Source organism: Oncorhynchus keta, chromosome 34, assembly GCF_023373465.1.
Source record: "Oncorhynchus keta strain PuntledgeMale-10-30-2019 chromosome 34, Oket_V2, whole genome shotgun sequence".
In the NCBI taxonomy this organism is placed as follows: domain Eukaryota; kingdom Metazoa; phylum Chordata; class Actinopteri; order Salmoniformes; family Salmonidae; genus Oncorhynchus; species Oncorhynchus keta.
The window spans coordinates 26431297-26454908 of record NC_068454.1 but is presented as its reverse complement, the minus strand read 5'-3'; the positions used below and the strand labels follow the sequence as shown (position 1 = coordinate 26454908).

General features: G+C 40.0%; 1 protein-coding gene across 1 annotated transcript in view; it reads right to left on the bottom strand.

Moving 5' to 3' along the window:
- The window catches only part of LOC118366639 (titin-like), a 180290-nt gene that overhangs the window by 90698 nt on the left and 65980 nt on the right, over positions 1 to 23612 (bottom strand). Inside the window, exons 69-102 of the mRNA XM_052493512.1 lie at positions 23216 to 23308; positions 22578 to 22787; positions 17729 to 18220; positions 17118 to 17414; positions 16837 to 16908; positions 16661 to 16738; positions 15924 to 15959; positions 14200 to 15699; positions 13642 to 13698; positions 11853 to 12248; positions 11210 to 11479; positions 10829 to 11104; positions 10591 to 10730; positions 10329 to 10455; positions 9968 to 10237; positions 9551 to 9817; positions 9139 to 9402; positions 8900 to 9039; positions 8568 to 8694; positions 8176 to 8442; positions 7783 to 8049; positions 7404 to 7670; positions 7173 to 7312; positions 6924 to 7050; positions 6062 to 6204; positions 4011 to 4134; positions 2915 to 3181; positions 2670 to 2767; positions 2168 to 2336; positions 1664 to 1930; positions 1209 to 1475; positions 834 to 1112; positions 312 to 720; positions 30 to 154 (exon numbers count right to left, since the gene is read on the bottom strand). Of these exons, the coding sequence (XP_052349472.1) occupies positions 30 to 154; positions 312 to 720; positions 834 to 1112; positions 1209 to 1475; positions 1664 to 1930; positions 2168 to 2336; positions 2670 to 2767; positions 2915 to 3181; positions 4011 to 4134; positions 6062 to 6204; positions 6924 to 7050; positions 7173 to 7312; positions 7404 to 7670; positions 7783 to 8049; positions 8176 to 8442; positions 8568 to 8694; positions 8900 to 9039; positions 9139 to 9402; positions 9551 to 9817; positions 9968 to 10237; positions 10329 to 10455; positions 10591 to 10730; positions 10829 to 11104; positions 11210 to 11479; positions 11853 to 12248; positions 13642 to 13698; positions 14200 to 15699; positions 15924 to 15959; positions 16661 to 16738; positions 16837 to 16908; positions 17118 to 17414; positions 17729 to 18220; positions 22578 to 22787; positions 23216 to 23308 (8328 nt within the window). The remainder of the gene's footprint in view (positions 1 to 29; positions 155 to 311; positions 721 to 833; positions 1113 to 1208; positions 1476 to 1663; positions 1931 to 2167; positions 2337 to 2669; positions 2768 to 2914; positions 3182 to 4010; positions 4135 to 6061; positions 6205 to 6923; positions 7051 to 7172; positions 7313 to 7403; positions 7671 to 7782; positions 8050 to 8175; positions 8443 to 8567; positions 8695 to 8899; positions 9040 to 9138; positions 9403 to 9550; positions 9818 to 9967; positions 10238 to 10328; positions 10456 to 10590; positions 10731 to 10828; positions 11105 to 11209; positions 11480 to 11852; positions 12249 to 13641; positions 13699 to 14199; positions 15700 to 15923; positions 15960 to 16660; positions 16739 to 16836; positions 16909 to 17117; positions 17415 to 17728; positions 18221 to 22577; positions 22788 to 23215; positions 23309 to 23612) is intronic.

Below are 23612 nucleotides of genomic sequence, written 5' to 3'. Positions count from 1 at the left end.
GAATCATAGAATGAATTCAAGAGGCTTGCCTTCAACAAAGAGTTGGGCATGTGATCTCCTTTCATCGACGCCACAAGAATATTCACACTCATCATCTGGTCTGCACTCCTTGATACGCAGCCTGCAGGTCTTGCCCTCTTTTTCAAAGATGTACCTTGCAAAAAACAAATGGATAATGTTACAATACGCTTTTCTGTATTTAATGAAAATCCTGGGGTGGCCCTTAGGGCCAAATGAGCTTTTAAGATTTAGTTTCAGTGTCAATAAAGCGACAGTGACTGTGCCTCATAGCAGTCTAAAGGTTTTCCTACCTGGGTCCCTCTCTGATCTCACGTCCATTCCTGTACCATTTCACCTCAGCCTTCTCCTTGGTGAGTTTGCAGGTGAACTCAGCATCCTCAAACTCAGTGATGGTCTGGTCTTTGAGTTGTGCGGAAAAGTCAGTGGGGGCTTCGCTGATGATCATCTCAGCTGTAGACTTGTCATCACCAGCCATGACGGTGTATTCACCCTCATCAGCGAGAGTACAATCCTTAATGGTCAGTGTGTGCTTGTATTGGTCCACCCTGTAGAGGATGCGTTTGCTGAGTGTGATCTCCTGACCAGCCTTCATCCATTTCAGAGTAACCTTCTGCCTGTTGACCTTGCAAGAGAAGCTAACAGTCTTCTTTTCCTGTGTGTCGCAGTCCTCAAGAGGTACAATGATCTTCAGACTCTCCTCTGTTGACAAAACAAAGAAATCAGTTAGTCATGTAGCTCAATTCAAACAAAAATAAGACATACTACTACATCAAATTAGCCATTGGTCAAATTGATAACAAAAATGTGTTCACCTTTTACGGTAAGTTTGCCAGAGCTCTTGGCATGTTCACCACGGTGGTTTGTCAATGTAATAGTATAGTTCCCTTCATCTGACTTCTCAGCATCCTTGATCCTCAGAGAGAACACGTTGTCTTTCTGGATCATGACGAACTTGCTGCTCTCAAACATGGTCTCATCGTTCTTCAGCCACTTAGCTTTTGCTTCCTCAGAGTTCACCTCACAGTTGAAGACCATCTCTTGTCCCTCTTTAGCTTCTGTATCTTTGATCGGTGTAATGATCCTGAGTTTTTCTGTGGAAATCAAAGTGAAAGAAACACAAGTTAGTAGGTCGAATTAATAATTTCCCCAAGGTTGCCTCTATGAAAAGAAACATATTGATGACATACCAAGAACAAGCAGGTTAGCCGTAGCTCTGGTGGTACCAATGAGGGCAACATAGGCTCCCTCATCCTTGGGTTCAGAGTTCTTGATAACAAGTATTCTTCTCTTGCCATCACAGACAATGTCGTACTTGTCCCCCTTTTCTAGCTCCTGATTATCCTTCATCCATTTGACAATGAATGTGTCTTTAGAGACTGAGCAGACAAACTCAGCCTTTTCTCCCTCAACCACCTCCTGACTCTGAGGCTTGGCGATAAACTCAGCAGCCAGTTCTGGAAGAACAAAAACAGATTAGTGTATATGCTCTCATTTTCCACAAATACTTTTATCTGCATCCCTTGATTTGGTTTTCATAATGGTACTGCCAGTGTGGAGCCACTACCCAGGATATTTAATTTCTCCAACGGACAAAGATCTTTAACTGACTAAATTAAACAGAGCTCATGTCTGATTTCATTACCATTTATTTTCAGGTTTCCAGTTGTCTGTGAGCTAGACAATTTGCAATGGTACTCTCCAGCATCATCTGTTTTGAGATCCTGAATGATGAGTATCCTCTTCCTGCCATCTACGATTTGATCGTATCTTCCTCCCTCCGGAAGTTCCTGGTCTCCTTTATACCATATGACATCAGCTTCGGCCTTTGACACTTCACAAATCATCTTCACGCTGTCTGTTTCTGTTCCCTCCACATTAGACAGGTTCCTGGTGAACCTAGCCTCTTCCTCTGCAAAGGAAATACAATATAACCGTTAAGTAAATACATTATGATAAGTCGATTATAGTATATAACATTCAAATGAATTTATTTGCATGTGTCCCGAATGGCACCCTATTCCTTATATAGTGCACTAATTTTGACCAGATCCCTATGTGGGCCCTGGTCAAAAGTAGTACACTATATAGAGAATAGGGTGCCATTTGGGATTCACCGTTTGAGGCAGAGAAAGTGTGCCAGACTCACCAATGACTGTAAGCATGCCGGAGGATTTGGAGACCTTTGCATCACATTCATATTCTGCTTCATCATCGAACACTGATTTGTGGATGATGAGGATGTGTTGGCGACCTTTGGCAATTATTTCATATTTCTTTCCCTTTCTGATTTCACTGCTGTCCTTCAACCAACGGACCTGTTTCCAGAAACAGACATAAAACAAGGACATTACAATGACGGTACAATAATGTTAAGATGTACTGATCCAGACTATGAAGGAAACAATTAAGGGATTAAAATGTAACAGCAGTGTAAAAGGTTGAAAAACAGTGGAAGACAGGAAACACAACCAAGTCTCAGTCTTAATCATGTTTTGTAACTCCACATGCAACTATATTATATTGTTATACAAATAAGAAGGTGTGTTTGAATGTGCCTTTGAAAACAAGAGGTGTGTGCATGTGTTGTGTGGGGGTTGGGAGAGTGGTAGTGTCTGGGAGTTAGGGGGTGAAGGGTCAGGAATCAATACCTTGACATTTTCGCGAGATACTTCACATTCAAATCTAGCAGAGTCCTTTTCTTTGACCTCAACATCATGGAGTGGTGTAGAGAACTCAACATGTGGAGCTGTAAGGACACAAGTCATAACATTAACACACCAGTATGCCAAATTCACAAATGTGTGGCCTTAACAACAAACAAACAAACAATATCAAAAGGTTTTTAATTTATACTTTAACAAACAAACAATATAATTATCTGTACTTTACTTACGTTCAACGTTAAGGAAACAAGAGGTTTTGAATTCTGAGGCGTCGCAGGTATATGTTTTTGAATCATCAAGAGTGCAGCCATGGATGATGAGTCTTCTCTTGCGGCCATCGGCAACAATGTCATATTTCTTCGTTTTGCGTATCTCCTGTCCGTCCTGGAACCACGTGACCTCAGCATTTTCTCTGGAGACTTCACACTCCAAAGTAGCAGTAGCCTCTTCCTCAACTGTCTGGTCCTCCAGAGGCTTGCTGAACTCAACTGGTGGCTCTGTGAGTTCACACATGAATTACACATGATGACTTGTCCTTTACATATCATAACAGCTTAGGAAACCAACAAACTCATTTGACCAAATTCTATTAGTACCACCAACTATTATTATTGTTATGGTCCCTCTTTAGAATATATATAAAACATATAATTTTTTGACTTGGTCGTTACAAAGGCAGGTACAGTTACAGGGTAAAGCTACATTCCGTTACGTAATTCCTTCAACCTGTTTGTTGTTTGTGCAATTACTGTACATATTCATACTTTTAATACATTTGTATTCAAACTCAACATTGTGGGTACACCTCTCCTCACCCTGTTATACAAGCATACATGACTGTCTCACAGGCTCTCATTTCATACTTAACACATCATTACTTCCTGATGGGCCTCTCATTTAATTCAGACTGGTTGGGTAGATCATGCTCCCACACCATTCACGCCTGACCCAACTACATGATATTGTTGTCTGTGGTTTGCATCAAGGAGACAAATATCATCTAAAGAAATCTGAATCTATGTCACAATGTGTATTCACACAACACTTATACTCTGCCTACCTATGTAAATGCAAGGTAAAGACTCCCAATTCTGGCCATTTCATGTTATGTGGAATCATTGCATTACTATGAACCTGGTCTATATAGCACCATATAGTGCACCATATTTATCTGTCCAGTATGCTTTACAGAGTAAATATTGCGACTATATTGTTGTTTAACCTTATCGAATTCACAAAAAAACAGGTCTCCATGTTGGTTAAGAGAGCAGTTGGGGCAAGAATCTCTATAACAACCACAAATAAATAACACAAACCGCAACCTACCATTCACATGTAGGCTGGCCTCAATCTGGAAATCCTTTGCAGTCAGTTTAACTTCCCCATCCTCTGAAATCTTGACATCTCTTAGAGTCAGAGTGTGAGTTTTGCCTTCTGCTCGGGTGACCACCTGTGCAAATCAAGCAGTTTGATTAATCAGGTGGACAGTGACAGCTATGGGTGGTCAACCTATTTACTTCTTCCACTGAATGAACATCAGCAGCTGGTGACAAGGGACTGAAGGGGCCCTAGGCTCAATTTTAACTCCTGTTGCCATCTGACTCCTCCACTTTCCCAAAGCTTGAGTGAGGTGGTTAACTAAAACAAAACTTTCCCAGTACTTTGTAGTAGGTGTTCCATAAAGTCATCACTTTCCTCTTGAATGTAAACAATATAGAACTACCGCTTACAGTCATAGGTTCTATAGTTTTTTCCCTATTACAAATAGTCATGACATGCCTAATGACATATGTGAAAACATGAGGATCATAGCTGTTCATTCACAGGCAAATGATTATCAAGCAGTTATTTAGCTGTATCTATTGCAAGGTGGACTGTATATTATTTTGCACACAAGCGATTTCAAACAACTTTAAACAGACACTTTAAAACAACAACCCTGCAGGAAGGGTACCACAGGAGGGAGGAGGAAGTCTTCCCTGTAACGCACAGCGTTGAGATTGCCTGCAATGACAACAAGCTCAGTCCGAGGAAGCTGTGACACACCGCCCCAGACCATGACGGACCCTCCACCTCCAAATCACTCAATCCCCTAGTACAGGCTTCGGTGTAACACTCATAAATGCAAATCCGACGATAAATGCAAATCCGACCATCACCCCTAATGAGACAAAACTGTGACTCATCAGTGAAGAACACTTTTTGTCAGTCATGTCTGGTCCAGCGACGGTGGGCTTGTGCATTGTTGCCGGTGATGTCTGGTGAGGACCTGCCAACAGGCCGTACAACAGGCCTACAAGCCCTCAGTCCAGCCTCTCTCAGCCTATTGCGGACAGTCTGAGCACTGATGGAGGGATTGTGTGTTCCTGGTTGTTGCCATCCTGTACATGTCCCGCAGGTGTAATGTCCGGATGTACCGATCCTGTGCAGGTGTTTTTACACGTGGTCTGCCACTGAGAGGACGATCAGCTGTCCGTTTATGATTCATTGAACAAGCATGGGAAACCGTGTTTAAACCCTTTACAATGAAGATCTGTGTTATTTGGATTTCTACGAATTACCTTTGAAAGACAAGGTCCTGAAAAAGGGACATTTCTTTTTGTTGCTGAGTTTATATAACTGATTGTAACTGAAGAGAAAACCAGGCTATACAACATCGTAAATCATATAGCGTTTCACACTTCAAACCCACAGGAATTAATTAAATAATTAGATATGTACAGGCCTAACGTCACACATTTCAGATTTTAAAGTTATAACTGTGAAATAGCTCTACAAGCCACCTGCCATTGGACGCACACACTTGAAGCAGTTAAAAATAACTAGAAGAACGCTTGCAGGGCAGAAAAGCCCTCCTGCGTTATCGCAAAACACAGATCAAATCCCCAACTGGAATCCTGATCCTCACAGGTCCATATATGCAGAAAGCATATAGGTTGCACATGCACGAAAAGTAAAACAAAATGTATAAAAGTAAATAATGCAACAGGAAAATCTAAGAGCCATTTAAATTAAACAAACATTTTGAATAAAATTAAGGTAAACATAGGAGATAGTTGAGATCATGTTAAAAAACTTCAAGTATTTTGGGGTATGAGAATAGGTGATAATTCAGGTGGTAAATTCCGTGACATTTATTTGTCCAAAGCTGAAGAACATGCACACATCCAGGTACTTCCGCAGGTGCTGGAGTTGTAGGCAAACTCATGGAAAACAGAAAGGAAAACGCAGCAGTGTGCGGCGTTTTCCTTTGTTTAACATATATTTGTCAATCATATGGAAAAACTGTTGTTTATAAGTACAGTTCAAAGTCTTGGCATGTTTCCATATCAATTACTTGAGGTGTTGTCAGTGTTTAAGATGGTATAAACACTTACTCTGTCACTTGGCTCCAACTTTGCACCCCCTAGGAACCATTCCACAGCAATTTCTTCATATGACAGTTCACAGTCGAAAGTGGCGGTCTCCCCAGCAGTAACAGTAACATCCTTGAGAGGCCGCAGCAGGCTGATAACTCGCGCTTTAGATTGAGGAGAAGACATTGTTAGTCATTCCAAAATCCCAAGAGCAACCAGTAAATCCTTAACTGCTAACCCTCATTTTTGCAGATCCCATGATAGCCGGCCACTGCTCTGGAGCCCTATAAACATCCAGGAAAACTGCTAGGAGTAACGCAGAGAGACTTGTCATTGGGGGGGCCTTTCTCATTTGCATACTTAGTTTCCTTGAGATCTATATGGTCAGCAGAAAACTTTGAAGTAAGGCAGGTTGTACATTAGCTCTGCCAATCACTAACAGCGCACTCTAGATAAGGCATGTGGCTTCTAAAATAGCCACAACACCTGATTGGCCATTAGCCCACGCCCTGCCAAACCATCGACTAGGCAATCTGTCCCTGTCAATCAAACTGTTGGAATTCTCCCTTAGTCCTCCCTTGTAAAACAAACTTTTGACACCTACTTAAAAGGGGCTGTAAATGTCTGCCTACATCCTCATCTGAAAGCTCTGGGGTTTCCTTATTCAACAAACAGTTGGGACAATGTATCATTCAAACCCACCATAAACACATTTCTGATTAAATGTACTCCTAAGGGCAATTTTAAAAAACCTTATTGGATACATAAATATTTTTGTTGGTGGCCCACTTGATGGTATGCATATCTTCCAATGTGTGGCATTAACACATCAGTGTTTATCTAATTGTCAGATAAATGTGTGAGTGTATTAAATCATTCTCACCTTTAACTCTAAGCTGAGCATTGGATTTAGCATTGGCAGCCTGGAAGTCAACTTCTCCGGCCTGATCCATGCGAACGTTGTACAGGATCAGCACATGCCTTGTACCCTCCTCCTTAATCTCACAGTCCTTGAAAGATAATACACAAACAGTCACTAAGTGATCATCAAGTGATATTTTTTCTCAGCCACTATGAAATGTAGTAAGGAACGTCCAATAATGCAGTAATAATAATGTGGATATTTTCTTACAGCAGACTGATGAAGGGCCTCTCCCTTGAGTTTCCAGTGACCATGTACTTCCTCCTCAGAGATCTCAGTCTCAAACTTGGCAATTTCAGTTTCTGTGACTTCCACGCTGTACAGGGGCCTGACAAACTTAATGTCACGCTCTGTAGAACAAACACAAAGACAAGTGTTTGTATGAGTGAAAGAAAAGACACTGCATCCCTCAAATTCTGAGCTAAAAACACTAAAGGATACCTTCAATGTTGAGCTTGGCCGTAGTTTTATCCGAATCACAATCACAGCTGTATTCTCCAATGTCGGCTTTCTCTGTCTTCTTAATGATCAGCATACGCCTCTTTCCATCGGCTTTGATGGCCACGTTCTTGGAGGGAGTGATTTGCTGGTCACCTTTGAACCATTTCACCTCTGCATTGGGCTTGCTCAGTTCACAAACCATTGTCAGTTCATCCTTCTCAGTGACTGAGTAGTCGTGCAGTTTTGTCGTGAAGTAAGGCTTTCCCTCTGTTGATGAAAAAGAAACCATGATGAGTTGTGTGTGTGATATTTCACTTTCGTCAACGGTAACTCACCTGTTTCGCCAACAACGTTTCAAGGATTTTAACGGTATACTAACCGAGGACTGTGAGCATGGCCTCTGAGCTTTTGCCCATGGCTTCTACTTTGATCATGGATGTGTCATCAATGGACACCTCCTTGAAGGTCAATTTGTGCATCTTGCCATCGTCTGACATGTGCACAACTTTGCTGGGATGCAAACGCACACCGTTCTTGTACCAGGTGACCTGGATGTTGTCATGTGAGAGTTCAATACTGAACTCTGCCGTATCACGCTCCTTGACAGTGACATCCTTAATGGGCTTGACAAACTCAAGGCGAATTCCTGATAAGACATTCAATTCATAAGAAATTAAATCATCATCATCATCGTGAGAAGATCAATTTCAATCACTTGTAATGAATTGAATCAGGATTTAAACAGGAAGCACAAAAAATATCTTCAGGTTACCTTGGATAACTAGTTTGCCAGTGGTTCTCTTGTCCTCTGCCTCAAATATGTACTTAGCTTCATCCTCATATGCGGCAGATTTGACCACCAGAGTGTGTCTTTTTCCCTCATGGGTAATTTCAAACTTATCATCAGCTGTCAGCTCATGAGATCCCTTGAACCAATGGAAGCTCTTAGGTTCTCTTGACACCTCACACTCAAATCTGGCCTCATCTTTTTCATACACTTGCACATCACTCAAAGGTGTGACAAATGTAATAGGACTCTCTGTAATTCAGAAGGAAACAGAGACAATGTGGCATCGTGGTAATGCGTAGAATACCTCCACTGAAAGTATTTACATTTACATTATCAGATTAGATCACCAACCAAATGTTTCTTTTTAATCTCACCTTTCACTTTCAGATTAGCAACACATTTAGCATTGGCAGCTGTAAATCCAATCTCCCCTGACAAGGGGGCCTTGAGGTTGTACAATATCAACGTGTGCTTTGCACCGTCCTCTATGATTTCAATGTCCTGTAAGTAGTGGTAAAATTAATGTGGAAAATTGTCCAGATTGGATGAAGACGAAGAGGAAAGGGAGGAAGGAGGAGGAGAATGCTATAGACTTTTTCATTATAATATTTCAAGACAACGTAATGGATGTGAATGAATTATCACGTAATTGATATGAGTGGTAGAATGGTAAAACAGTGAGAATTATTTGGTCTATTTAACATACAGGGGATTGAGTAAGGACTTCTCCGTTCAGTTTCCACTGGCCATGGACATCGTCTTCAGAGATTTCTACCTCAAAACGAGCGGTCTCACCATCAAAGACCTCAACGCCATACATTGGGCGAGTTATCTTTATATCTCGAGCTGCAATTCAGGATTGAGAACAATACAATTACAAGAAAAAACGCACGAATGTTCTCAAAATAAATGTTTGTTCTATGACAAACATTTGTAATTGCTTACCCTCAATGTTAATATTTGCCATGGTTTTGTCCGTTCCACAATCACATATGTATTGTCCCTTATCTCTGTCATCCACTTTCTTAATGGACAACACTCTTCGATTCGCTTCAGCACTTATGGTTACCATCTTAGAGGCCTTAATTTCAGTCTCATTATGGTACCACATGACAGGGACATCTTTGCTGAGTTCACAGTCCAGAGTTACCTCGTCTTTCTCGACTGCAGTATAATCCTGCAACTTCACTACGAAGTATGCATCACCCTCTGGAACATGGAAAAGTCATCAGGAGGATATGTGTTTCGTATTCTGCATTTATGTAATGTAGCATGGTGCAAATCCTTAAATGAGTTCAAGGATTTCAATCACAACAAAGAAACAAACAAGAAAATAAAGGAACAAAGCAGGGGTTACCTATCACCGTCAGGTTTGCCGTTGAGGGGATTCCTTTAGCCTCTGCTTTAATCTGGCATATATCATCTAGAGTCAGCTCCTTGATTTCTAGTGTATGTTTCTTTCCACGACTATAGATGAGCACGGTTCGGCTCACATGGAGTTTGGTTTCATTTTTGTACCATGTCACAGGTACATTCTCATGAGAGAGCTCAAGCTCAAACCGAGCAGTGTTACCTTCCTTCTCAGTTTGGTCCTGAAGTGGCAATTCAAATTTGAGCCTGATACCTATATGTTAGACGAGTGCATATTGGACTTAGTTAAAATAAATTCCAACTAGGAAATGAATTAATGAGTCACAGGGAACAACTTTTGATGATAGCAAACGAAAAACCACTCAAAGGACGTCAAATCTAATAACAATGGTTCCACACTTACCCTCCACAGTGAGTGTAGCGGTTGACTTTTTGCCCGAGGCTTCAATACTGTAAATTCCCTCATCATCAAACTCACAATTGTTTATGACCAACATGTGTTTTTTTCCATCATCGATTATTTCATATTTTTTGTCTGATGTACCAATGGTGTCAGAACCCTTAAACCACATGACTTTAGGCACATCCTTTGTGATAGTACACTCAAACATAGCCTGTTTCTTTTCAGGTACAGACACATCCTTCAAGGGGACTGTGAAGTCCATTTCCAGTTCTGGGAGATACAAATAATTATCTCTTTATCAATACATGCATAACATCATCGATACATACATACATCATTTGCTCTTGGAACAACTGCTTACCCTTGACTGTGAGCACAGCACTAGTGACAGCATTCAGAGCTGTATAAGACACTTCACCAGACGCGTCCAGTGGAACATTTTTCAGAGTGAGGAAACGTTTCTTGCCCTCCATTTTGATCTCACATGTCTGAAGATGCAAATAAAACGAACAAGTTCAACAGATATCGAAGACTGTTCAACATTTAAAACAGTTTTTCTGAAAGTTTAGGTTACGGTTAATGTCTGGGGAAATATTTCAGTCAAATCATAAGACAAGTCTTACCGGTGATCTTGTTAAGACCTGCCCTCTATGTTTCCATTCTCCAGGCACATCCTCTTCAGATATCTCCGTTTCAAATGTAACATCTTCTTTCTCGACCACCTCACAACTGGAGAGAGGCTTCAAGATCTGAGCTTCACGTTCTGTAAAAATATCAAAAGTATATAATAAGCATTCATTTCATGTAGGTAGCCTTCCTTGATTCAACAACATACAAGATATGTGTGATTGTGCAACCAACCTCCAAGAGTCAGTTTAGCTGTGTATCTATGGCCTTCAACTTCCATGGCATATTCTCCAATATCGTCGGGCTGTGCATTCTTTATTGTGAGAGTCAGGACTTTTCCTTCTTTCTTGACCTCAGTCTTGTCAGTAGGATCATTAGTAATCTCATCGTTGCCTTTGAAAAACTTCCAGTTGGGGGTTTCTTTGAAGAGCTCACACTTGAAAGTGGCAGTGGCCTTGGGTTTCACATGCTGATCTCTCAATGGTTTCACCAACCAGTCTCTGATAATTTCTGTAAAATTAAGATGTAATCAATTTTCATATATAGCTGAACAGATTGACTTTATTTATATCGTTGGTAGGTGTCAACAGCTTATTTAGGGAATTATCTACAAACCAATGATTTTGACAGTTGTTTTGGTCCTGATGAGTTCACACTCGCATGCGTAGATTCCAGCGTCGTCATTGCCCGTGTTCTGAATCGTAACGGCTTGTTGCATTCCAATGACGTTGATGGCCACCTTTCCAGGGATTACTTTGAGGATCTTACCACTCTTCATCCAGGTCACTTCTCTCTCCTTGTTCAACTCACAGGTCAGGTACATAGGCTGCCCCTTCAGGACTGACGTCTCCTCATCCAGCTCCTTCACCCACTTCACGGGCAGTTCTGAATGCGTAAGTATTGGGTTAATATGAGGTCGTTATTTACATACAAGTTATTTGCATCAAAATGTAAAGGTAAAATGCATCAACCCATATCAATAATACATACATGTAATAATCAGTGCAACTTAAATCTGACATAGAAGCTACATAGATTAAGGAATACTTTATCAAAAAGGGAGTACTTTCCATAAAATTGTGTCGTTATACGGTATACATTTTTATAAAACAATATAAAACAAAACATCAAGTAAAACCTTTTTATTTAAGCTACATTAGCTGTACATTAATTGTGATCAACTTTTCAGTGGTTTACATGATCTTGTTAAAAAAAGAAGATTCTTATAAATACATAAATTCATAATTATCTGAAATACCTTCAACAATGAGTTTAGAGGTTGTTGTCTTTTCCTTGTTGCCCAGCTTGGCTACACAGGTATATTCTCCAGTGTCAGAAAGTTGTACGTCAATAATGGCTAGTCTGCGATCTTTGCCATCAGAGGTGAATTTGTGTTTTGGACTCTCTCTTAGGTTGCTGTCATCTTTCATCCATGTAGTTACTGCAGTAGAAGGTGAAACCTCACACTCAAACGTAGCAGAAGCACCAACAGCGTCCCCTTCTTGTAACACTATGTCTTTGAGCGGTTTCGTGAACTTCAGTGGAACTGCCTTAAGCTGGAATCCGAACGGATTAGCATCGGGTGGTTTGTCTCCTCCACCACCGGGTTTCAGTCCTCTACCCCTGCCTTCACCAGGGGATGGGGTTTTGCCTGCTACAATTCAGACACAATTACACAAATTAGATGTTTAGCCTGTTTACATCAGTTAAAATGTCGATATGTAATGTTTTGGGCGAACTGACCAAATTCACATAGAAATGTGAGTTATAGATCTATCATTCTACTTGAAAGCAAGTCTAAGAAGCTGTAGATATGTTCTATGTGCACTATTTCAATGCTTCCCATTCCTAAATTTTGTTTTTGCATCTTTTACTTTTGGTTTTGTACACCACCTTGAAACAGCTGACACAACAACATTATTGTTGGTTATGGAAACTATATTTCACGGTGGTTTAGATGGTACAATGATTCTCTACACTATACTATCTTATTTTGTCACATAAACTGACATTAGGCGAACTATTAAGAGTTTTAGCAACCAAGAAATGGAGGAGCCGATTTTAAAAGTGTTCAAATGTTCAAACTAATACATTTGTAACACTTACAGTGTTAAACTAGAAACATATTTTTCCTAATAGATAATGTGAGTGCGTAGGTACAGCATTTCATGGTAGTTGAAGAAGTTTAGAAGTTTACATTTTTAGATGCTACTGGCTTGTGTTGAAAAATGTATGCTAGTGAAGTAGAATCAGGCTAGGGACTATCAGAGAAATAGTAGTGAGATAGTACCCTTTATAAAACAGGGAGTTTGTATGTGTTGATAGGTGCTTGTTATTCAAGATAATACATGATAAATGCGTGTTAACAGTTCCATTTGCATTATCACTGCACTTGGGGGCTCCCGAGTGGCGCAGCGGTCTAAGAAACTGCATCTCAGTGCTAGAGGTGTCATTACAGACCCTGGTTCGATAAAATAGTTCCACCGCCATTTCTCACATCATTCATTTTACCGACACAAAAAGATCCCACCTTGTCTAACATATTTTGTTTTGTCAACATTTAGAAGGTAGCGACAAAATAGATTTTTCATCAGGCCTGTTGTGACATTTTTTATCCGACATGTACTTCACTCGCATAAAATGGTTGGACGGAAACCTGGTTATAGACTAAGTTTTGTCTAACTTGTTAGAAAAGTGGTCAAAGTAGCTGATTTGTATCAAAAGCAAGTGTTGACAGTGGATAGAATGTTGGATGTCATTGCTGAATTATGGGAAGTTTATAATGTTGAAGACATCCCATGGAAGTGGATGGAGGCTTTGGGGAGGACAAAAAGGTTAACAGTTTAAAAAGTATAAATTATATTAAAAAGCTGTTGACAAGCAATTTAAGTTGAATCATTCTGCCCGTTTTAAAGTTTGAACAGTGCTAAATGTTGGTTATTATATAACTATTCAAAACAAGTTACAGTGAGAACATTGAGAGTAGAGTGTGCTGACGCTGCACTCTAAAAAAGTTATTATTTTCACATGGATGTAACCAGTCTTACCTTTGAGGCCTCTACCTCTACCTCTGCCTGTGCCTGCTTCTTCTGCTGGCTTTCCATCTGTTTAAGATATTTAAAATGACTATACCGTAAAGAGAGATCACATTCAAATCCCTTATAAATATTTTGCTCAGAATTGTACATACAATATGGAGAGATAAATAAAGACAGGTGAGGATGGAAACAAATTCACAATGGATGATGGTAGATGGGTATATAATACACAATGTCAGACACCATGTGGAAAAACAGCATGCCAAACATGTGCTTTTTACATGGATTGACAGACAATTAATAGAAACATGGAGACTGACTTTGATAAACAACACAAAATGATGACAAACAACACATAGAACATAAAAACATTAAGACGGAAATGGTTGAAGATTATTTAGGATGAAATACTTTTTCTGATGAAAATGATGGACATGAAGAAACAATACGAATTTATGAAAAACATTAACATGTAGAAAATGAAAACATTCAGATGAAAATGGGTGGAGATTATTTGGGGTTAAGGACTTTTTCTTCAATGGTGATTCGCTCCAGCCTTCATCTCACCTCGTCTTGGCATTCCAAGTGCATCACCTTCCTCTCCCAAATCTTCTGTGGATCCAGGACTATCACGAGGGGCAAGTTCCCATCCCCAACCTTCACTGTCAGATTCCTCCTCAACATCTGGCTCCTCCTCAAATACTTCCTCCTCCAGCTGAGTCGAGATCTTTCGTAACTGTACAGCTTTAGGGGAAAGCTCTTTCATTGCCGGCACCTTCTTCAGTGGTGCTCCATCAGTTTCCTCTTGTGGTGATTTCTTTGGAACTTTTTTAAGGGTAACACCTTCAAATGAATCTTTTGGTGAAACTTCTTTGGGTATCTTTTTGGTCCTTTCCGCACTGGGCTTCCTCTCCATAGTAATTTTTTCTATTTCTTTTGGCTTTGGTCTTTCAACCTTAGGTGAAGGAGTCTTTTTCAGTTCTACCATTTTCTTAAGTGTCTCTTCATGCTTTGGGGGTTTATCTTTTTCTTTGTCCTCTTGTTCTCTTGGCACCTGCTCAACCTTTTTTAACTGTACTGGCTCTTCCTCTTTAGGACTCTTTTCCATTTTCTTCATGGGTGCTGTCTTTGAAGGACTTGGCTTTTGTTGAAGGGTTTTTTGAGCCTCTTTCTTCTTATCAGGCTCCTTCTCAGGCTTCACAGCTTCAGTGTCAGCTTTAGGTGACTTTGAAAATGGCTTCAATTTAACATCTTCCTTCTCTTGCTCCTGTGTTGTAATCCTTTTCACCTTTGTCAGTGGTTTGTCCGAATCCTGGACTTGTTCATCTTCAGGAACTTTGGGCACTGGTTTTAATTTGACTGCCTGTGACTCTTCTTTAGCACTAAGAACTCTATCAGCTTTCTTACGATCAGCAGGTTCTTTGATGTCTTCATCTCTTGATGGTCTCTCACCTCTTTTGAAAGCCCCAGATTCCTTATCTTTGTACTTGTCCTTCTCTGGCTCAACAGTTCCTGCTTTAGGAGATTTTTGGAACGGTTTTAACTTCACAGTTTCTTCTCCTTTTTCATCTGATGGCAATCTGGACACTTTCTTTAGGGCTAAACTGGGGTCTGTTGGTTCCTCTTCTTTCACACCCTTGGGAGCTTTCTTTAAAGTAATTTTGTCCTCTTCTTTTTCATCTCTGGGGATGGTCTTCCGAGACCATTTGTCCTCAGTTGAGTCTTTTGTTTCAACCTCTTTAGGTGTCTTTATTTTAGCTCCATCAGGTATCTGGCTGATTTTATCTGTCTTGTCGATTTGCTCTGCCTCATACCTTTCATATACTGTTACTTCAACTTCTTCATACACTCTCTCTTCAAAGTCATGGATTGTATGCTTCGTAATTTTCGGAGGAGGTTTCTTTGGTGGCGCTGGCTGATCTTCAAAGGGGACTGAAGGCACTTTCTTCAGTGATATGATCTCCTGTTCTTGCTCCACATCTTTGGATATCCTGGTTGTTTTCTTCAAGGTTGGCAGTACAAGTGTTTCTTCTTTCTCAACATGAATTTTTGCTTTTTGTCGGAGAACTGCAGTAAAGGTTTCATATTACACATAACAGCTCACTTAACAAGATAACAACATTGAAAACATCACATCCAACACTGAGATTTAGCTATACAGCAAACAAGACAGCACACAAACAAAACTCACAGAAAACAATAAAGTAGGAAATTCGACTGTATATTTAAAATATTGTGCTGGATATTTATTTATATGCAAGGAATAGTGAAATGTAAAGTATTCATCATACCTTTCTTAGCAGGTCCAGGTGCCTGCTTGCCTTCACCTAGTAGGGGAATTAAGGAAAAGTAAACACTGTTTAGTACAAAGATTCACATTCATTTGAAGATATATGGGATACAAGCCTCAATGTATCAAGTACGGTCAGGACATTGAGATGTGATTGAGGGGAGTTGTATAACCAGCCCAATCAGTTAAGGAAATTGATTCACTTTTCTCTTTGAATGGTATTGGACATTATCTTGTGGAACCAATCGGGAATTCCAAGGGAATTTCCTCCCATAACCAATCAAAGATGAAGACGACTGAAGTAATACTATCAAGTGAAGATATAACAGGGAAACTATGACATGCTCACATTCACCAATGAATTTTAGGACGAGAACTTAGTAAGACATTTAACATGATGTGATATTACATACAGAACCACAGCATTGCTATGAAGGTGGTTAGAGGTGGCACCTACCTGATTTGAATACTATAACATGCACATACAACATTATAACGAGACTGGACAAAGAACAGGAATGTTTTTGTGGATCGAAGAGACAACCATCTTTGTTGAATGAGATTAATGCAAACACGTTTAGGTGACTTGAAGAAAAAAACAAGCAAAATATGTTAGCCTCAACCCTCTAGGACTATAATGAGGCTTAAGATAGAATGCTTAGTAGTATTTGGATGGTGTGGTTTTCGAGATATTAGTTTGTCATTTTATTTTTGTGAATTTTTGTTGTTGTTGAATACCTGTCTCCGTATCATCTTGTTCTTTCACTTGGAAGGCAGGCTTTGTGTCCTGTGTAGTCTTTTTCTTATCTTGAGGAGCTTCAAAGGAATGTTTAAGATTTATATTTGCCCAAGAAACATTCATTCACGAATGTATTTGAAGAACATACATGATGCAACATTAAACAGACATTTACCTTCAAGAGGACTGACTTTCTTTGCAAGTGGCTCTGTGGGCTTTGGAAATGTTTGGCTCTCCTTTATTGGTACTTAAAATAAAATTGTACAAAGGTCAAAATCAAGACAGTGCATGTTGGGATAAGCATTAAACCACTGAGAAGAAACATGTCATCAACACACATAGACACAACAGATAATACATAATATCCAAAATACATAACACACACAAACATAACAGACAGGATAGCAAGATGTTTAAGATTTAAGATTTGTGTTTCAAGGATTGTCCTTGTTATACCTTTTTGGGCAGCAACATCTTCACTTGACACCACTTCAGCAACAGCTTTCTTCTCTGGCTTAGAGACTTTCTTTACAAGTGGCTCCACTGGCTTTGGAGGCTCAGCAACAGCCTTCTTCTCTGGCTTAGGTTCAGACTTAGGCTCAGGCTTAGACTCTAGCAAAGACACTTTCTTAAGAAGTGGCTCAGCAGGCTTTGGAGGTGATTCCAACTGTTCAGAAATAGCTGTTTTCTCTGGTGCAGGCACTTTCTTTGCAAGAGGCTCAGCAGGCTTTGGAGGTGATTTCTTTGCTGGAACTTGAAATAAAATGATACCACGGTCAAAGTCAATTCTGCTTTATTTAATTGTACCTTTATTTAACGAGGTAAGTCATTGAGAACACATTCTCTTCACAATAACAACCTGACAAATCAAGATATTACAGATTGCGGTATGCATTGGACCACTGAGAAAGTATCAGAGTAAGACTATATCAAATATAAACATAGCACACACAAAGACAGAGAAAAACATCAAAAACACATAACATAAACACAAACATAACACACAAAATATAAAGATTTTAAGAGTGAAGATTAAAGATTTGCATTTCAAGAATTTCTCGTTATACCTTTTTTGGGAACAACATCTTCTTCAGCATTAGCTGTCTTCTCTGGCTTAGTCTCTGGCTTAGTCTCTGGCTTAGTCTCTGGCTTAGTCTCTGGCTCAATCTCTGGCTCAGTCTCTGGCTCAGTCTCTGGCTTAGTCTCTGGCTTAGTCTCTGGCTTAGCCACCTTCTTTGCAAGTGGCTCAGTAGTCTTTGGTGGACATTCTACCTCAGCAATAAACATAGTCTCTGGCTTAGGCACTTTTTTAGGAAGTGGCTCAGTGGGCTTTGGAGGTGATTCCTTCACCTCCTCAGCAATAGCTGTTTTCTTTGCCACCTTCTCTGGCTTAGTCTCTGGCTGAGACTCTGGTTTAGATACTTTCTTAGCCAGTGGCTCAGTCGGCTTAAGGGGTGATTCTTTCACCTCCTCAGCAACAACTGTTTTCTCTGGTTTAGGCACTTTCTTTGTAAGTGGTCGAACAGGTTGTTGGGGTGATTCCTTCTCCGTTGCTGGTACTTGAAATAAAGTTATATTATGGTCAAGAACAACATACTACAGAAGTGAACCATCAAGAAAATACAAAGGCAATATGTGATCAAACAGCAAACACATAAGGATAAACAAATAAGGAAGTATCCCAAACACAATTACACAAAATGTACACACAAACAACATACAAACAAACAACAAAAGAAGCAAGATTTTAAGAGTGACGCAAGAGTGAAGATTTGTATTTCAAGGATTGCCCTTGTTATACCTTTTCGAGTTGCAGCCTCTTCTTCACTTGAAAGAAACACATCTTCAGTAATAGCCTTCTTCTCTGGCCTTGACTCTGGTTTGGCCACTTTCCTTACAAGTGGCTTTGGAGGTGATTCTTCCAGCTCCTCAGCAACTACAGTCTTCTCTGGTGTAGTCACTTTCTTTATTAGTGGCTCAGGGGGCTGTGGAGGTGAGTCTTTCACCCCTACAGTAAGAACAGTCTTCTCTGGTTTAGCCTCAAGTTTATGTTCAAGATTAAACTCTGGTTTTGATTTAGGCTCTGGTTTAGCCTCTGGCTTAGGCTTAAGCTTAACATCTGGTATAGGCTTTGACTTAGCCTCTATTTTAGCCTCTAATTTAGGCTCTGATTTAGGCGTAGGCTCTATTTTAGCCTCTGGCTCAGCCTCTGGTTTAGGTTCAAGCTTAGACTCTGGTTTAGACTTAGGCTCTGGTTTAGGCTTAGCTTCTGGTTTAGGCTTAGGCTCTGGCATAACTTCTGGTTTAGGCTCTGGCTCAGCCTCTGGTTTAGGTTCAAGCTTAGACTCTGGTTTAGATTTAGGCTCTGGTTTAGCCTCTGGCTTAGGCTTAACATCTGGTTTGTGCTTTGGCGTAGCCTCTATTTTATCCTCTAGCTTAGGCTTTGATTTAGGTGTAGTCTCTATTTTAGCCTCTGGCTCAGCCTCTGGTTTAGGTTCAAGCTTAGCCTCTGGTTTAGACTTAGGCTCTGGTTTAGGCTTAGCTTCTGGTTTAGGCTTAGGCTCTGGCATAACCTCTGGTTTAGGCTCTGGCTTAGACTCTATTTTAGCCTCTAGTTTAGGCTCTGATTTAGGCTTAGTGTCTACTTTAGCCTCTGGCTCAGCCTCTTGCTTAGGCTCTGGCTTAACCTTAGGCTCTGGCTTGGCCTCTAGTTTAGGCTTAGGCTCTGTCTTCAACACCAAAGCGGGCTGTGGAGGTGATTCTTTCACCCCTACTTCAGTAACAGTCTTCTTTGCTGGTTTAGCCTCTAGCTTAACCTCTAAATTAGACTCTGGTTTAAGCTCTGGTTTAGGTTTAGGCTCTGGCTTAGCCTCTAGTTTAGGCTCTGATTTAGGCTTAGTGTCTACTTCAGCCTCTGGCTCAGCCTCTTGTTTAGGCTCTGGCTTAGCCTTAGGCTCTGGCTTGGCCTCTAGTTTAGGCTTAGGCTCTGTCTTCAACAGCAAAGCGGGCTGTGGAAGTGATTCTTTCACCCCTACTTCAGTAACAGCCTTCTTCGCTGGTTTAGCCTCTAGCTTAACCTCTGAATTAGACTCTAGTTTAGGCTCTGATTTAGGCTTAGTGTCAACTTTAGACTCTGGCTCAGCCTTAGGCTCTGGCTTGACCTCTAGTTTAGGCTTAGGCTCTGTCTTCAACACCACAACAGGCTGTGGAGGTGATTCTTTCACCTCTACTTCAGTAACATCCTTCTTCTCTGGTTTAGCCTCTAGCTTAACCTCTGGTTTAGACTCTGGTTTAGGCTTAGGCTCTGGTTTATCCTCTGGTTTAGGCTCTGTCTTAGCTACTGTCTTAGGTTCTGGCTTAGACTCTGGTTTAGCCAATTTCTTTCCAAATGGCTCAGATTCTTTCACCCCTTCAGCAACAACAGTTTTCTCCAGCTGAGACGCTTTCTTTGTAAGTGGTTCAACAAGTTGTGGAGGTGATTCCTTCTTCTCTGCTGGTACTTGAAATGAAATTATACTATGGTCAAGATCAAGATACTACAGATTGGGGTAAGCAGTGGAGCACCAATACAATATCAAAAAAGATGTGATGAAATAGAAAACACAATCCAAAAAAGACACAAAACATAGACACAAACAACAGAGAATTAATTGCAAGAATGACACAAGAGTTGTGGATTTTGAGCACTAAGAGGATGTGTTGATATGGGATGGCAAACACTGGAATGAAGCAACTTTATGAATAATACTGGGCAAAAAAAGTTTGATTTCAAACTAAGCGTGAAATGGAATTGACGGATGATTTTGCCGACAAGATGATGAGATGAAACATGTTAGATTTACTTAGTATACCTCTTGAAGGCGAGGCTTTTGAAGATATCTTTTCCTCCTCTTGTGAGTCAAGTGTTTCCTCTTCAGAAGGAATTACTTTAACAGGTTTGCCTTTTACAATCACACATTTCTTAGTTTGGATGTCCTCAACTGTAAAAGGTCTCTCTTCGATGGGCTCCTCTCTCACAGTAAGTGTCTTGTCAGCCCTTTCCTTGGATTCAATTACTTTGGCAGGTTTGTCTTTCTCAACTACCTGCTTCTTAGGTTGGATGACCTCAATTCTAATCTCTTCAGTGGTTTCCTCTCCCGTAGTAAGAGTCTTCTTAAAAGTTTCCTGCTTGGATTGAATTACTTTTGAAGGTTTGCCCTTTTCTATATCCGGTTTCTTTGCCTGGATATCCTCATTTGTACGGGGTATCTCTTCACTGAGTTCCTTTCTCATAGTAAGGGTCTTCTTAAAGGTTTCTTCCTTGGATTGAATTACTTTGGAAGGTTTGCCTTTCTCAACTACTTGTTTCTTTGATTGGAAGTTTTCAACAGTACAAGGTATCTCTTCAGTACCAACTAATCCCTGTCCTTTCTCTTTGGGCAACAGCGCTTTTATTGGAGAGATACCTTCTGACAAATGTACTTTGTCCTTTCTTGTATTAACTTGTATATTTGATATTTCTTCAATTACTGATTCTACTCTGATAGAAGATTCTACTGGTCCTTTGCATTCTACTGATTGAGCAATACCTTCTTGGTTAGATCGAATACCAGTTTCCTTTCTTGCTGTTGGTTTGGGGGAAATAATATCTGTGGCTGCATTTATATTCTCTGAAACATCCATAACAGATGCCTCTTGTTTTGAAACATATTCTTCATGTTCCTGGGGAGATAATTTTCTTGGAGAACTATAATCTGTTTTAACATGAATCTCCTGTCTTCCGTCTGACTTTTCCTTCTTGTCTGATACCCTGGTGGTCATTTCCTTTTTCTTTACAATGTCTGTTTTCTTTTCGTCCACTGTTTTATCTGTGTCTATAGCCTCGCTTTCACCCTTAACTACCTGATGCATATTAGGAGACTTTTTCATAAATATTTCTTCCCTCATACTAGCACTCCCTTGCTTCATAATGGAAACTTCATATTTTTGTAGTTCAGTGTCCACTTTTTCATCATTTAATACTTCCAAAGATACAGTATCCTTCTTTATAGGTACACTGTCGTTTGTAGTAACTTTGGCAGCTTTCTGGACAAAATGTTCTTCTGAAGATTGAACTACTTGATGGATAGGTATATCTTCAATTGTAGCCTGTTCTGTCTTTAACTCAACTACATCAACAGAGCGAGTTCCCTTAGTTTTGATGCCTGTACCTTCTTCCTCTCTAGACACTAAACTTGCAGTGTAAACACTTTTCCTGAGAAGTGTTTCTCCTCCTTCTGTGGATGATTCATGAGACTCCCTCTGAGGAGATCGATCCTGTTTGGCTGGTAAATCTGCATCTAAATCAGACCTAATTTCAACAGAACTTCTTTCCTCTGGTTTCGGTGTAGTAAAAACCTTAGTAGCTCTATCTTTCCTCTTGGAAACCTCACTAAGAGATGGTTCATGTTTCATATCTGACTTTTTATCTTTTTGTACAGATAGTTTTTCTGGAAGGATATCTTTTGTGGTCACTGAAATCTTCTGTTGGAATGTCGATGTAGTGCTATTGTCCAATATATCACCTTTGTTCTCATATGACACCTCTTCATATTCATGCCCTGCTTCTTCATACTGAAAGACTTCTTCTATTGGAGGAGCTCTCTCCATCGTGTCGGAAACCTCCCACGTCTCGTGAGTTTTCGAAGATCTCTTTTTCTCAGCCATCGGAAGACTAGAAGTCACTTGAAGTTCTAAAGATGTTTTTAAGAGTTCCCACCAAATGGAGGTCGCAAGAGATTAACGACAAAACACAACATAAAGACAAACATTGGGTTTAAAAACACAGATAAAAGAAAGTAGTACTGGCATGCCATTATGCACCTGATATCTACATTTGGAGGTGAAATAAGATTTTAATAAATTGAACACCACTAACATAGAGCACATTTAGAATACCTGTGTCTGGCGGAGTTCCTTTTCTTTGTGGCATAACTTCTATTTCTGAAGTTGGAACTTTCTTTTCTTCTTCCATCTCCTTTTTAGGTTTAGTAATAGGTAATTTTTCAGTAGGTTTCTTCTCAGGAACCCTCTCAACAGGTACCTTTTCAGTAGGTTTTATCTCAGGTACCCTCTCAACAGGTACAGGCTTTTGTTTGGGCTCCATTACTTGAAGCACATACAAGACACGCATTAGACATTGGCAACACAGAAGAGTGACAAAAGGGTTGTTGCATAACACAACAAATCTGACAAACAGAACGTCACGTGGCGACGCATGCAACACTTTACTTCAAACATATTGTTAACATGGTCACAAACATAACATGACCCATATCTAAAACAGTCTTAACAACTTATGATAAACTATAAGTCTAATATTATGTCATATTGTTACACCATTAAGTCAGCTTCATGATGATAGTTAAAGTGTTACCCTTTAAAGTGTCTAGATTGTCAAACAGACGGAAAACTGAGGAAAAAGGAGAGCCGGAATATGGTAAACTTAAGACAAAGAATAGTTCAAGAAGACTCTTAAGACATCACAGTAAACTGTATGTACGGTACAGTACATAAGTCAGTGCATAAATCCCTACCTTTTTGCGGTGTATCTTGCTTTGGCGTCACAATAACTGATTCAGGCTTTCTGGCAACCTTAAGAGGTTCTGGTTTTCTTTCTTCCACAGGAACTTAAAAGACCATTTAAGATTGTTAAAACATGCATATACAATGAAGATATTCAAGAAAGTCATTTCAAACACAGACATTGCACAAGTCACACTCTATTGAGTGGTAAGACTGTATGACGATGATTATGACGAGACAAAATTAAGCAACTGGGGAAAATACTTTTCAGTTGTGCATAAACTTTTCAAAAGACAAACTCTGTGACGTAGAAGCTAGACGATACCAAATGTGAACATAGACAAGACATAGATGTTCAAAGCTGGGGTTGGTTAGAAGAAAGCCATTAAACATTAACGGGAGAAGCAT